Source organism: Cetorhinus maximus, chromosome 30 (genome assembly GCF_964194155.1).
Source record: "Cetorhinus maximus chromosome 30, sCetMax3.hap1.1, whole genome shotgun sequence".
In the NCBI taxonomy this organism is placed as follows: domain Eukaryota; kingdom Metazoa; phylum Chordata; class Chondrichthyes; order Lamniformes; family Cetorhinidae; genus Cetorhinus; species Cetorhinus maximus.
The window spans coordinates 16,687,811-16,702,104 of record NC_135908.1 but is presented as its reverse complement, the minus strand read 5'-3'; the positions used below and the strand labels follow the sequence as shown (position 1 = coordinate 16,702,104).

Here is a 14,294-nt window from a genome sequence, read left to right as displayed (position 1 = left end):
AGCAGGTTGAAGTTTCGCCTTTGATGCGAAACAAACCATACATGGCCAAGCCAGGGATAGATAGATGAGGTGTGAATGTTTGCCCAGAAAAAAAATCCTATAAACAGGCTGTCCTATTGTGGTCTTGAACATGATTTATTCACTACTCTTTTATTATGCGACCTTTTATACTGAGACAAATAGTGAGGACATCATTGTGTTCTGAATGCCTTTCAGAAGAATCATATGGAAATTTAGCTTCTCTCAATGTAACATCACAATGGGGAGTTTAAAAATATATTTTTCTTTCAAAAGCCTTGCGTATTATTGCTGCGGAGGAACTATACTAAAAAGACCTTCTTGAGGATTAATTTGGTCTTTATTGGTTTGTGCAGTTAGCTTCCTGCTGTGTTGTACTATTGTGAGACTTGCGGATCAGCCATTAGTTTTAACCTGAACACAATGGTTTGACAGGATGGTATTTATCTAACCTTTTGGAATGGATGGAGAATGGCGCGGACATCCCATGTGGAGCGGAGTTTAATGCCCTGTGGCAAGCATGTTTGACCATAAGACCATAAGACATAGGAGCAGAAATTAGGCCAGTCGGCCCATCGAGTCTGCTCCGCCATTCAATCATGGCTGATAAGTTTCTCAACCCCATTCCCCTGCCTTCTCCCCGTAACCTTTGATCCCCTTATCAATCAAGAACCTATCTATCTTTGGAGGTGGGGGAGCATTTAATTGGGCGGGAGGGTGCTGGGTAGGGACTCCGCCACTTCCCAGCCCTGCCCCGATTTAAGTCTGAGGCGGGAAGACCTATGGACAGCCTGCCCTCCCCATTTCCAATTGAAGCCCATGGGCAGCCTGCCCGCCCCGTTTCCAATTGAAGCCCATGGACAGCCTGCCCTCCCCATTTCCAATTGAAGCCCATGGGCAGCCTGCCCTCCCCATTTCCAATTGAAGCCCATGGACAGCCTGCCCGGCCCGTTTCCAATTGAAGCCCATGGGCAGCCTGCCCTCCCCATTTCCAATTGAAGCCCATGAACAGCCTGCCCGCCCCACTGCCAATTGAAGTCCATGGACAGCCTGCCCGGCCCGTTTCCAATTGAAGCCCATGGGCAGCCTGCCCGCCCCGTTTCCAATTGAAGCCCATGGACAGCCTGCCCGGCCCGTTTCCAATTGAAGACCCATGGACAGCCTGCCCGGCCCGTTTCCAATTGAAGACCCATGGACAGCCTGCCCGGCCCGTTTCCAATTGAAGACCCATGGACAGCCTGCCCGGCCCGTTTCCAATTGAAGACCCATGGACAGCCTGCCCGGCCCGTTTCCAATTGAAGACCCATGGACAGCCTGCCCGCCCCGTTTCCAATTGAAGACCCATGGACAGCCTGCCCGCCCCGTTTCCAATTGAAGACCCATGGACAGCCTGCCCGCCCCGTTTCCAATTGAAGCCCATGGACAGCCTGCCAGCCCCGCTGCCAATTGAAGCCCATGGGCAGCCTGCCCGCCCCGCTGCCAATTGAAGCCCATGGGCAGCCTGCCAGCCCCGCTGCCAATTGAAGCCCATGGACAGCCTGCCCGGTCCGTTTCCAATTGAAGACCCATGGACAGCCTGCCCGGCCCGTTTCCAATTGAAGACCCATGGACAGCCTGCCCACCCCATTTCCAATTGAAGACCCGTGGACAGCCTGCCCGCCCCGCTGCCAATTGAAGCCCATGGACAGCCTGCCCGCCCCACTGCCAATTGAAGCCCATGGACAGCCTGCCCTCCCCATTTCCAATTGAGGTCCTGAAGTGGACAATTAATGCTCACAAGGGCCTCATCCAGGCGACGCTGATATTCACTCATTTGTGGGCCACTAGCTGCCACTCGCGAAGCCTGAAAAGCAAACACTATTCTCAACAGGGGCAGTGGGGGTTGGGGGGGGGTGATGTTTCTCATTTAAAGGGACTGAGTGCCTGATCAAGGGAACCCAGTATTGGGTATGGGAAGGCCGCTGAGAACCATCCTCCTACCTTTTTCCAAAATCCCTCCCCCCACCCTCTCCTGCGACTACCCCCCCCGCCCCCCTCTCACCATCCCCATCCTACCCGCATTCATGTGACATGTGTCCCTTGTTGATCCTGCACTTCTGGTGGATGCATTACCAGCAGCTACCACTGCACTGCCAGTGGCGCTGCCTGCAGTGGAGAGCTGCCAACCTCTGACTGGCCAGAGCTCTTGCGGGAGTGGGGTTGGGAGAGGGAAGGGGCGGGTTGGGAATTTCCCCACTCTGGAGTCCTTGGCTGGGGAAGGCCAGCCCCATAAGAGGCACTTAATACTGGCGTGCCTTCCCCAGAGAAGGAGGCGTAGGGCTTTCGCCCGCTCTCCAAACAGTGGGCAAGACCTCCGTCTTCTGCATTAAATAATGCCCTCAGCCTCTGCTAGGAAATATTCCATAGTTAGGGAGTAATATTTCACCCGCTTTTCAAAGATGCAGGTTTCAGCTCCTTGGCGTTTATCTATTTATGGGACTGTTGCTCTACCTTGAGCAGAGATCTTAGGAGGAAGTCTACACCATGATTGGGGATTGGTTGAATTGTATGAAATATGACCGGTTTTAAGCATTACCTATTGATGTTGCCAAGTGCACAACAATTTAACACTTATCATACAATTCAGTGCTGAACTTTGCCTCCGTAATCAATGGACATCTTGGTTAGTTTGACGCACCTTAATTAAAACAAATGTATCTTCTTTCCAGCGTTTCTGGAGGAGAGCTCTTTGACTTTCTGGCTCAGAAAGAATCTTTGAGTGAAGAAGAAGCAACAGCATTTATTAAACAAATCCTTGATGGTGTGAACTACCTCCATTCCAAGAACATTGCACATTTTGATCTCAAGGTAAGAGTTTCTTTTTCATCCGGCTTTAGACTTCCATGGAATATAAGGCAACTACTTTTATTATTTTCAGGGTGTATCACCATTTCATATTACTCCCGCTGTCTAGACTGTGTGACAGCTCACAGCTTTGGCCGTGTTGAAATGTGCAAATGTGCTAATGGGGATACAATCAACAGTTTTCTTTTTAAAGTACAGTTGGAGGAATTTTGTGGTAGCACTCCCTTGCCTCAAGAGCCTGGAGGTTGTGCAAGTCCCATTGCAGGACCTGAACACACAATCATGACTTTAGTGTACTTTTGAGGGGGTGCTGCACTGTTGGAGGTAGGTGGCATAGTGGTATTGTCACTGGACTGGTATTCTAGAGACTTAGGGTAATAATGCTCTGGGATCTGGGTTCAAATCCCACCACAGCAGGTGGTGATATTTGAATCCAATAAAAAAATCTGGAATTGAAAGTCTAATGATGATCACGAAACCATTGCTGATTCTCGTAAAAACCTATCACTAATGTCCTTTAGGGAAAGAAAAATCTGCTGTCCTTACTTGGTCTGGCCTACATGTGTCTCAAGACCCACAGCAAAACGTGGTTGGCTCTTAAAATGCTCTCTGAACAAGGGCAATTAGGGATGGGCAATAAATGCTGGTCTAGTCAGCAACGCCCACGTCCCATGAACGAATAAAAAAAAAAATTGTGCTGTCCCTTGGATGGGATGTTAAACTGAGGCCGCATCTGGCCATATATAATCCATGGCACAATTCAAAATGAACTGGGGAGCTCTTCGCATGTCTTGGACAACCTTTATCCTTCAAATAAGCCCATGAATGAAAGAATGTACTCCAGGAAGGTTTTCCTTTAAAATGCCGTTAAGCATCTTTTGTTCCAAGATACTTTAAATGTTCCTGAGACAGCTGTAAGGCACAGTTACACAGTAAGTGCACTAGGAATTGTATTAATGGACATACTGTGCCATGATGCTCTGCTGTATGAGTGGTTTATTATTACTAGAGTGGAATTCCAAATCTTTGCTAAACTCCTCGTTGAGTGGGTATACTTCACTGACTGCCAAAACTGAAGGCTGAGCATCATTTCGTCCTTGCTGTTGTAAATATTCTTCTTGTGAATTATGTTTTTAGCCAGAAAACATTATGCTTCTCGATAAGATGCCTGTGCCACACATCAAGTTGATAGACTTTGGCCTCGCTCACACAATTGAAGCTGGAGTTGAGTTTAAAAACATATTCGGAACCCCTGAATTTGTTGGTAGGTATTTAAAACGGCAACATTTGTTATTTCATTTTCAAGATTGGGTTTTTTATAGAAATATATATGGAAGGAAATGTTGAATAATGCGTAGTTAAATGGTGCAGGGTGTTAGAAAATAATTTTATTGCAGCATTTTATTGGCCTTGATGAACATCAATGGGATGAAATTAGGACAGAGCCACATTAATCGCCCATTATGATTCCAACTGATATTCATGGTCAGATAGAATCGCATTAGTCGTTTTAATCATATTACTGATATTAACTAATCGCATTAATTGCATTGCTGATATTAATCACATTTTGATATTCACAGTCAGATAGAATCACATAAATCGCCCCATTATGCTCCCAAATAATATTCAGGTACACTGACTGCATATTGGGTGTGTCTTATAACAGGTAATCAGTGCACTACTGTCCATTTTGCATTCACACCCTTGTCTAATTTCACCCTCAGTGTCTATAATATTGACTTTGAGTGTAGTAATATTTTGATTTGCTGTTTAGTTTGCATGGTGCCAAGGGTACCAGGCACCTTGTGAGCTGCATAGAGCCTTCTGTGTGCTTTGTTTAGTATTTGCCTGAGAATCCAATACAATGTGAGACCCAGGGCAAGATAAGAATAAAATCAATGAAGTAGACAGCCGAACTTCGGTTTAGACCCAGCTAATAAACATGAATGGCAACACAAACTAAATAACTTTTAGCAAAGAAGAGCCACCATATTCAATGGATGTGGAGACTGCTGTTCACGCTTAGCTCCTGTACAAACTGGAAGTTAAGCTGCTACAGGTATAAACTTATCTGCAAATAAAACAGGCCCTTGTGGGGGAACATAGAACTAGAGGACAGTTTCAAAATAAGGGGTCTCCCATTTAAGAAGGAAAAGAAGAGGAATTTCTTCTCTGAGAGTCATTAGTCTTTGGAATTCTCTCCTTCAGAGAGCAATGGATGCTTGGTCACTGAATATATTCAAGGCTGAGTTCAGCAGGTTTTTGATTGACAAGGGAGTCAAGTATATGGTGGTGGGGGAAGAGTCGGGGGTGGGCGATGGGTGCGGCAGACAGGAAAATAGAGTTATGGCCACAATCAGATCAGTGATGATCTCATTGACTGGCAGAGCAGGGTTGAGGGGCTGAATGGCCTACTCCTGCTCCTACTTCTCAAGTGCTTATGTTTTCATTGTGTTACCTGGAATGATGACACCACTCAGATTGAGAAACAAGGCTCCTGACTGTGTCTGTGGGGAAAACGGTTGGGGAAAGGGTAAGTGGGGCAAAGGAAGAAGGAATGGGAGAGAAGGTGGAAGGGATTGGGGAACATAAACTAGAAGGAAAAAAATCAGTTGAAGACTGCAACTGGAATGAATGAGCTGGTGGTGGGGGGGAGGGGGGGTGGAGAATGAAGAAAAACAGGAAAGAGGGACAGAAAGGAAAAGAAATTGAGGCGCCCTCTCTCTCCCTGGCAGCTCCTCCAGTGCTGAGGCCTCCTACTGGCCTTCAACCTTCGAGAGCCTGCCCGCCATCCTTAATTAGGTGGCGAGCAGGCGCTCTGGCCATGTTGGCCAATAATTCCAAAATCATGTCAGCGGGCTATACCCAACCTGGTGGAGGGCGAGGATCTGGATTTGATCCCTATGTCGGAGTCCTGACCCCGAATAGAAAATACTGTCTGTGGTGCCCAAATCTGAATGCTTCTCTCCAGATGGTCACCATCTAGGGCTCTGAAGCATCACTTCCTGAGTCTTGAGTTCCAACCCCACTGAGATGAGTATCAATATTCCAATAGCTTTTTTGATTACATTTAATCCTGTACACTAGCTCTTGGTGATTTGTGCGTATAGACACCACAGCTCTTCTGCAGCTCCAAGTTTCTCGCCATTTAAAAAAATATTTTGATTAATCTTCCTGGACCTCACACTGGACTCCCCATCTGCCATACTTTTGCCCACTCACATGGTCTATTTCTTTCCTCTGTCCACATAACCTACTGTGCCTCCTAACTTGGGGCTAAATTTTCATTACTGGGTTGGTAGCTTGAGTCAGGAAGCAGCTTTGGTTTAAAAGGCCCCAATTTTTGCTCCGGGACGGGGCAGGTTGGGGGGGTGTTGGGATCGATTCGGGCCCGCTGACCCCAGAGGCAGATCTTAGGTGGCTATAGGGGCGGGCGAGTGCTAGGACAGGCTGGTTAGAAGGCCCACCTCAATTCTCTGGGACTGCCTCCCAGTTGTTTTAGACACTGTTAGCCCTCACCCTCATGTCCGCTCTCCCACTTCTTGCCCACCTTCCATGCGCTTCATGCCCCCAAAGCTGCCTCCACAGCCACTCACCCAGTATCTACCATGGATAGGTCTCAGGAACCAGATGAAGATGAAAAAAAACTTCTAACAATCTAATACAGCTGTCACTTATACACACTTAATAGTGAAAAAACTACCATTCAAGAAACTCATTCGAAGATTTTAAACCTTCTCAAGTGGTTAATCTCTTATAAAAGCAAACAAACTTCTATTCAGACTCCAAATCAAAGATGGCAATCCTTTAATATCCTCTTTAAACTGTCAATCAAACTGTGAACTCAGAACTCCATGCTGAGATAATTGTAGCTTCTGAAACTCAGCCAGGCATTCATAACGACAATAGCACTTGGGGAAATGTCAACAAAGACCCCTATTGAAACTGCATGACCAGATGGTAATATTTTTCTAACCTACCCCAGATGTTCTGTCAATCAAGCAGTCCAGCAGAGGGCATTTTTTTTTAACTCTCAGTGACAGCTTAAGGCTGTCTTTGTTCATGTTTAAACAGCAGGGGATTTAAAAAACACCAGATCAAACAGACTTTATCCATCCTTTAAGAGCATTTACGTCTACTCCATCAATTTATGACTCCCACACCTCAGGTTAAAGCTCTTGGACCAGCCAAAATAGAGTCTCTTTGAACTCAGGACTAAGTTCAAATGGCCCTGCTGAGTTTGAGTTTCCTTCCTATGTGAATTACACGAAAATAGGTGAACACGGTCAAAAATCCTGTTGACCACCATGAAGAGCAAACATTGGTTGAAAAGTGTGAGAGGTAGGGGTGGGTGGATGCGGGGCAGTGCAGGGCTCTTCCCCCTGATGGGTCCCACCCAACATTTTTAAATGTCCTTGTCGTCTTCCCAACTCCGGGAAAATCCGGCCCCTAGTGTCTTCTGCAAGCTTATTGACTGGCATAACTCTATTTCTTCATCCAAGTCATTGACATGCACATGAAAATTTGAGGGCCTGGTATAGACCCCTGGGGAACAACATTTGTCACATTCCGACAATCTGAGAACATCCCCTTTACCCTCCCTTTCCACATCCCACTTCCCAACTAATTACTGACCCGTGTCACTTGGTTTTCGCCAATTCTGTGCATTCTCATTCTTGCTTGTAGCCTTTTGTGCAGAAAGAGTTAAGCCAGGGTGAGATGTTTCGGGCAATATTCTTCGTCAGACTGAAAGTTAAGAGATAAACATTTCGGGAAGGCTGGAAAAAATGGAGAGAGAAAAATGTCGGAGATGATGAGAGAAAATCAACAGATGTATCGGTCAAAGGACCTGGAAACACCTTAAAAATTAAGTTCCACAGAAGATCCAGTGAGATAAGAGAGGCATGTTAAAATGTAACAGAGGAGTGTGCAAATAATTGGGGAGGTGGTGAAAAAACAAGGAAAGATATGAGAAATAAAGAAACCAAGAAGTAGAAAGCTGTAAGAGAAATGAAAATGGAAGTTAAACCCCTTCTGCAATAAAAGCTGTTGCTATGGAAACCACACGAGCCTCCCTTTTTTGTAGGATGTGTGGAATGATATTCCAGTTCTGAATCTTCCTTCCACTGATCGTTCCGTTGGTGCCGCTTCCTGCTCTCACTCCGGTCTGCAGGATTCTGCTAGCTAGTCTTAGCATCTTCATATGGTCCGCCTTTAATACTTTCCTCCCCTTCCTGAAGTTCTTTTGCCATCGCTGGATGAGAGCTTTCCAATAGCAATTCCGTCCACTCCCATAGCTGTCTTAATCCTGTTTCTTCTCATCCTGCCCCCTTCTTTTAGGACACTATCCCCCTCCCCTGGCTTCTCCATCATATCTGCTCTGATGTCTTCACTTTGCATGCTAGAGTCTCTGTAATGTCCTCTTCTCCACAACGCCACCAACAGCCCCCACTGCACCACCCCGCACCCCATCCCCCCCAAACTCTCTCACTTTTCAACCAATGTTTGCTCTTCATGGTGGCCAACAGGATTTTTGACTGTGTTCACTTATTTTCATGCTTCTTTGTGCTTCCCCCTCTTCAATACGGTTCACCCACCAGCCTCTAACACTAACACTGACGTTGCTAACATTGGTGTTGATCTAGTCTTGTATTGGATATGGTGGTAATGTCACTGGACCAGAGGTCCAGGCTAACGCTATGGGCGCATGGGTTCAAATCCCACCATGGCAGCTGGTGGAATTTAAATTCAATTAGTAAATCTGGAATATAAAGCTGGTCTCAGTAATGGTGACCATAGAATTATCATTGATTGTTTTAAAAAAAAATCAAACCACCTGGTTCAATAATGTTCTTTAGGGAAGGAAATCTGCCTTCCTTACTTGGTCTGGCCTACATGTGACTCCAGACCCACAGCAATGTGGTTGCCTCTTAACTACCTTCTGAAATAGCCTATCAAGCCACTCAGTTCTGGAGCAATTAGGGATGGGCAACAAATGCTGGCCTCGCCAGTGACGCCCACATCCCATGAAAGAATAAAAAAGAAATACGTTTAAAATTACTGTGTTTTTGATACAATTTGTGTAGCAGATTTCAAATTTCCAATCTTAAATTGTTTGTATATTTTCCAGCTCCAGAGATTGTGAATTATGAACCCCTTGGGCTTCCGGCAGATATGTGGTAAGTGACCAGAATAAATCAACAGTTCTTTGAGAGGCAAGTAAAACCAAATATCTTAGAAAACCCAGCAAAGCTAAGCTTTCAAGAATACAAAACTATTCATAAGAAATCTCTCCGGCCCTTCTCCAGCGGCTAAACCAGGCTAGAGAATTTACAGAATAAATAGTAACAGTCCACCTTTCTTGTATCTATCAGCAGTTGTTTTATTTAGTATGCATTACAAGCAAAAACACCAATTTTGACATTTCTATAAAGTTAATATTACAGTAATAGAGCCAACTTGATGTTTGAGCGATTGAAAAATCGGAATTTTTACCGTAAGTTTACTGTTAATTTCAGGATCGAAGCTTAAATGAGTTTTGCCCAGGTGATTAGAATTTCCCTGGCCCTGTCACAATCTGAGAATCAAATGGACGATGGACTCAAATCATTAAGTTAATGGGTTTAAGTGCGAGCCCTGTAAAACACTTTGTGTCTTTGCCTTTTTAACATAACAAAGGAAAGTGACACTAATCCAAAGAATTAAAATGTAATTTTCAAAATACTAAGAAGTTTACAATCTTTACCTGTTGGTGTGCAGTAATTGTTTAGCTTCTTGCTTAAGAAAATCAGAAAACCATTATATATGCAAGTCCCTATTGCTGTAATCTCCTGTAGCGCCATAACTCCCTCTGGACACCTGCGCTCATCTACTTCAGGCCTCTGGAGTATCCCCGGTTTTAATCACTCCATCATTCGTGGCCGCGCCTTCAGTTGCCTAGAACCTGAGCTCTCAAAGTTCCTTCCTGCGCCTCTCCGCCTTGCTTTCTTCCTTTACGAACTCCTTAAAACTTGCCACGTTGACCAAGCATTTGGTCATCTGAGCTAACATCTCTTTATGTGACTCGGTGCCATATTTCGTTTTATAATGTCCCTGTGAAGCTCCGTGGGATGCTACATTATGTTAAAAGTGCTATATAAATGCAAGTTGTGTAAATGTTATAAGATATATATTTCCTATGAATAAAGGCATAGCTATAATTTTATTTGTTTATTCAAAATTGTGTACCTTATTTTATTTTACAGGAGCATAGGGGTCATTACCTACATACTGTAAGTAAGATTATTTGCAAATATTGAAATTTTGTGGACACTCTAGGTAAGCACAGTCCCGGTTTGATTGATTGATTGTTTGATTTATCACCTATGGAACAGGTTAAGTGGAGCTTCCCCTTTCCTCGGAGAGACGAAACAGGAGACACTTGCCAACATCTCCGCAATGAATTACGACTTTGATGAAGAATTCTTCAGCCACACCAGTGAACTAGCAAAGGACTTCATTCAGAAGCTCCTGGTGAAAGATACCAGGTGAGGAGATATACTTGGATAAATTGGTAGTGAACATGATGAAGTTATGACCACAGAGATTTGGTTATTTTGTCAATTGTCAATGCAGTTTTACCTCAGTCAATTTGCATTCAGTTTCAGCTTCCAACTGGCCTGTGCCCATAACACCTGCGTATACCTGCTGAAGTTCACAAAGGGCTTAATGCGGATACCTTTGTATGGTGACTGGCTATCCTGGCTACACAACAGAACTCTGGTTGTTGTATAATGGAAGCTGAATAGCTGGGTGCTCAGGGTGTGCGTAGTCCATCCTGAAGTGTAGTCCTTCCTCTCATGTCTCACTTTCATGATTGCTTGCTCATATTGCTTTAGTAATTAGTGTTGATATGAGAAATCGTTTGGCTGAGATATTTTTCAGTCATACCATGAGATTAGGAGCAGCTGGGTGCCCAGGGTATGCATAGTCCATCCTGAAGTGTAGTCCTCCCTCTCATGTTTCACTTTCATGACTGCTGTCTCATCTTGCTTTCCCCATCTAGAGGGACTGAGATCAGGAAGTGGTGTTCTACCCATACATTGCTACAATGATAGCCATGCTACGACTGGGGCCATCATTGAGCAGGCCACTGGCCTGTTCAGGTTTAGATCATTCAGATAGATCAAGTGGCGCTCTCCAATGTGGTCCAGACCAGACAGAGTATCGCTTACAATAGTTGTTTGCCATGTGTTGCACAACCTGGCCCTCCAGAGAGGAGAAGCCCTGTCAGAGGAAGGTTGGGGAGACGAGTGGAGACAGCCAAGTCCAACGAAGAGGGGAGTGAACTACAGCAGGCAGTACAAGCCACTGCACAGGAGGGTCTGGCTGCCTGTGAGACAAGGGAAACTCTGATACTTAGAAGGTTCCAGGAGCTGAGTGTCTCCACCTTCCTGACCCTTGGCACTTTTTCTTCATAGCTCACCTGTCATGAACACCTGGGCCACATAAGGGCAATGTGAGTCAGCCAATGTTGAACAGAGGGACCCACATGATCTCATACTTGCATAACAGCATCAAAGTCCAAATCCAAAAGACACACAAAGATAATGCACGAATGTAGCCCGATAATGAGTTGAAAAGAAAGTTCATTTACGTTCACAATAACTCAGAACAATGGCCACATTTCACAAAAAAGAAAGACACCAGTGTGCACCCAAGTGTGACCAATATGGGGCTTTCTTGATTGTTTTCCGGCTGCTGCAATGTGGTGCTCTGCCCTCGCTGCCAGCTGCACTGGAGACAGGCTGCTGACCATTATGTCCCCCTGCCAGGGATGACCCTAGCAGCCGTCCACTGGCCGTGAGGGCCCCGGCGTGGTGAGCGTCTCCTGAAAAGACGTGGCGCCCATCTGTCACCGCAGCACTCTAAGGAATCTGCCCAATAACCGAGTGGCAGAGGAGAGGCTGCCCCCATCAGATGTGCCCTGAGAAATGCCCCCCCCCCCCCCACCGATGGTGTCAGAAGCTGTTCATCCACCACTGTAAGGCCCATTGGGCCCTCCCTGCTTTCCGGAGAGGAACCAGGACCTGGATATGACTCCAGGCTCCTCATCCCCCTCTTGCCCTGAGCCCTGGGCCCCAATGCTCAGGGGCAAGGCGATGGAGTGTAGGCCAGAACACACATCCAGTGTCCCATCAATGAGCTCCTGGGTTTGGCTCTTTATGACAGTCACCAGTCTATCGATGGGGGAAGCCGTGTATTCTGTAGAGTGGGTGATCGCAGCGCTCATGGCCTGCATGGACTCCACCATTGTCCATGCCAGAATGTGCAACCCCTCTGGAATCTCTGCCACGTCTCCATGTACCTCGTGCTGGATCTCCAGCATCTGCTGTTTGACTGACGACTCCAGAGGCTCATCATCAGCCTGGGGCTCAGCATCTAGGTTGCCTCCAGCACTCCTCCGACAGAGGCCTGCTCCACCTCTGTGTCAGGCAGCTGTTAGGACGACTGCTGTGCTCTATCCACTGTAGCTATCTTGTCCATTACGGCCAAACCGTGCAAAGCCACTGAGGTGCGTGCGCTTGGTGCGGAGCAAGGATGTGACGTTGCACCCTCTGAGGCATCCTTCTCTTTCTCAGAGGTGAAAGTCAGGCCCTCAGGGTTATTACCTGTAGCTGCTGATGTTGCGCCTGTGGGGGAACCAAAAAGAAGCCGAGTTAGGGGCAACATCATCCATTGAGGTGTGTCTGCTGAGATACACTTCCTCATTGTAAACACTGGAAGCATTGGGAGATGTGAATCAGTGTTTGAAAATTAGACCCCTCAACATAGAGGCATACCTTCCTCCCCCGATGTCGGTAAGCCTTCAAACCATCAGTGCTACCTTCTTGCCCGTTTTAAGCAGCTTCCCCTTCCCAGCCCCTTCAGTGGTGTTTGCTGGAACTATAAAATGTGCCCTTGGAACCTCACCTCCCCGGGACCTTCCTCCTACCTCACCTCGTCTTACAGCCCGGCTCCATTGGTTGGCAGACAACTCCAGGACCACCTCCTCGATGGGTGTCAGAATGGCGACGTTGGGGAAACCGCCTCCTGTCCTGATCCTTTCTGGGGCATTGTGCATCCTCTTCTCCTGCAGTTAAAGAGGGAGAATATAGTGATGATGCTGTGCTACAATCAGGCCTTTCAATATGTGGCCTGATTCTGTTGGCAGCGCACACCTTTCCCAATGCCCTTTGACAGCCAATAGGTGTTGCAGCTCCCCCACACCGCCCCCTCATACTTCGTGTGACCCTGCATAGCAATGGGGATTATGTCTGCATCGTGCTGCCTTACACACTTGGGAGATACGCAAGTCAATCCCATAATGGGCCCACGTCACACCTGTCCATCTCCAGAATGGTGACATGCTCACTCTTCCTGATCTTTTGCAGCATTTTTGTAGCCAGGTTTGCCGGATGACCCCCACAGAGCTACTGACTTCCGCTGTGACCTCTGTCCAGTCCGCTTTTGTTTGTCTGGGAGGTCCCTTCTTCCTGCCAGCGAGCATGAGGACATCCCACCTACCGCGTACAGCCTGGAGGAGGGCACACAGGGACTCATGGTCAAATCTGGGGAATGTCCTTGGCTTTTTGCCTCCCCCCCACCCCAGCTCCTGGCTCTGTTCTGTCGGCCATCTGTGGAGAAGCAAAGGGAGTTAAAGGGTTGATTTTCAACCTCTCCTCTCAGGGGAATGGCTCAGCTGCATTCCAATGTTTTTTCTTCCCTGAATGCCTTCAAACTAGCAGAAATGTCATCCACATTCACACACAAGCTCCTACCGGCTGCAATAGCTCACAGGAATTCAAGTTCTTCAGCACAAAATACTTAAGAGTGCAAAGAATGTTTTCGGATCAGACTCCTGCTCATCGCTGAGGTCTGTTAAGTTCAGTCCCGTGTGTAAAAACAATCGGTGGTGAAACGATCAAACTGCACGTGGCCAGGCAAAGCCAGACAGACTTCCTACTTGCACTATTCCAATACTTTGCACTTGTGACACGAATGGTGTTGGAAGTTTTCAGAACCATTTGTTTCATCGCTGTACAACACTGAAGGAGTGATTGGAGCTGGTGCAACACAGGCTCCAATTAGTTTATAGGGGAGGCGGTGGCGTAGTGGTATTGTCACTGGGCTAGTATTCCAGAGACCCAGGGTAATGCTCTGGGGACCCGGGTTTGAATCCCACCACGGCAGATGGTGAAATTTGAATTCAGTAAAAATCTTGGTGGGGGACCAACCAAGCTTGCCTAAATGACATAGCTTCTAGACTGGGTCTGCGGCAGGTGGTGAGGGAGCCAACAAGGGGAAAACTGACCCTGTTCTTACCAAACTGCCTGCTGATGATGCATCTGTCCACGATAGCATCGGTAGGAGTGACCAAGCTCAATCCTTGCAGAGTCAAAGTCCTGTCT

General features: G+C 46.7%; 1 protein-coding gene across 2 annotated transcripts in view; it reads left to right on the top strand.

The window, feature by feature from the left end:
- dapk2b (death-associated protein kinase 2b) overlaps positions 1-14,294 on the top strand; it is a 155,065-nt gene that overhangs the window by 107,741 nt on the left and 33,030 nt on the right. For both annotated transcript variants that reach the window (XM_078532519.1, XM_078532518.1), the window contains exons 4-8: positions 2,727-2,865; positions 4,000-4,126; positions 8,996-9,044; positions 10,110-10,136; positions 10,239-10,391. In XM_078532519.1, coding sequence (XP_078388645.1) covers positions 2,727-2,865; positions 4,000-4,126; positions 8,996-9,044; positions 10,110-10,136; positions 10,239-10,391 — 495 coding nt within the window. The remainder of the gene's footprint in view (positions 1-2,726; positions 2,866-3,999; positions 4,127-8,995; positions 9,045-10,109; positions 10,137-10,238; positions 10,392-14,294) is intronic.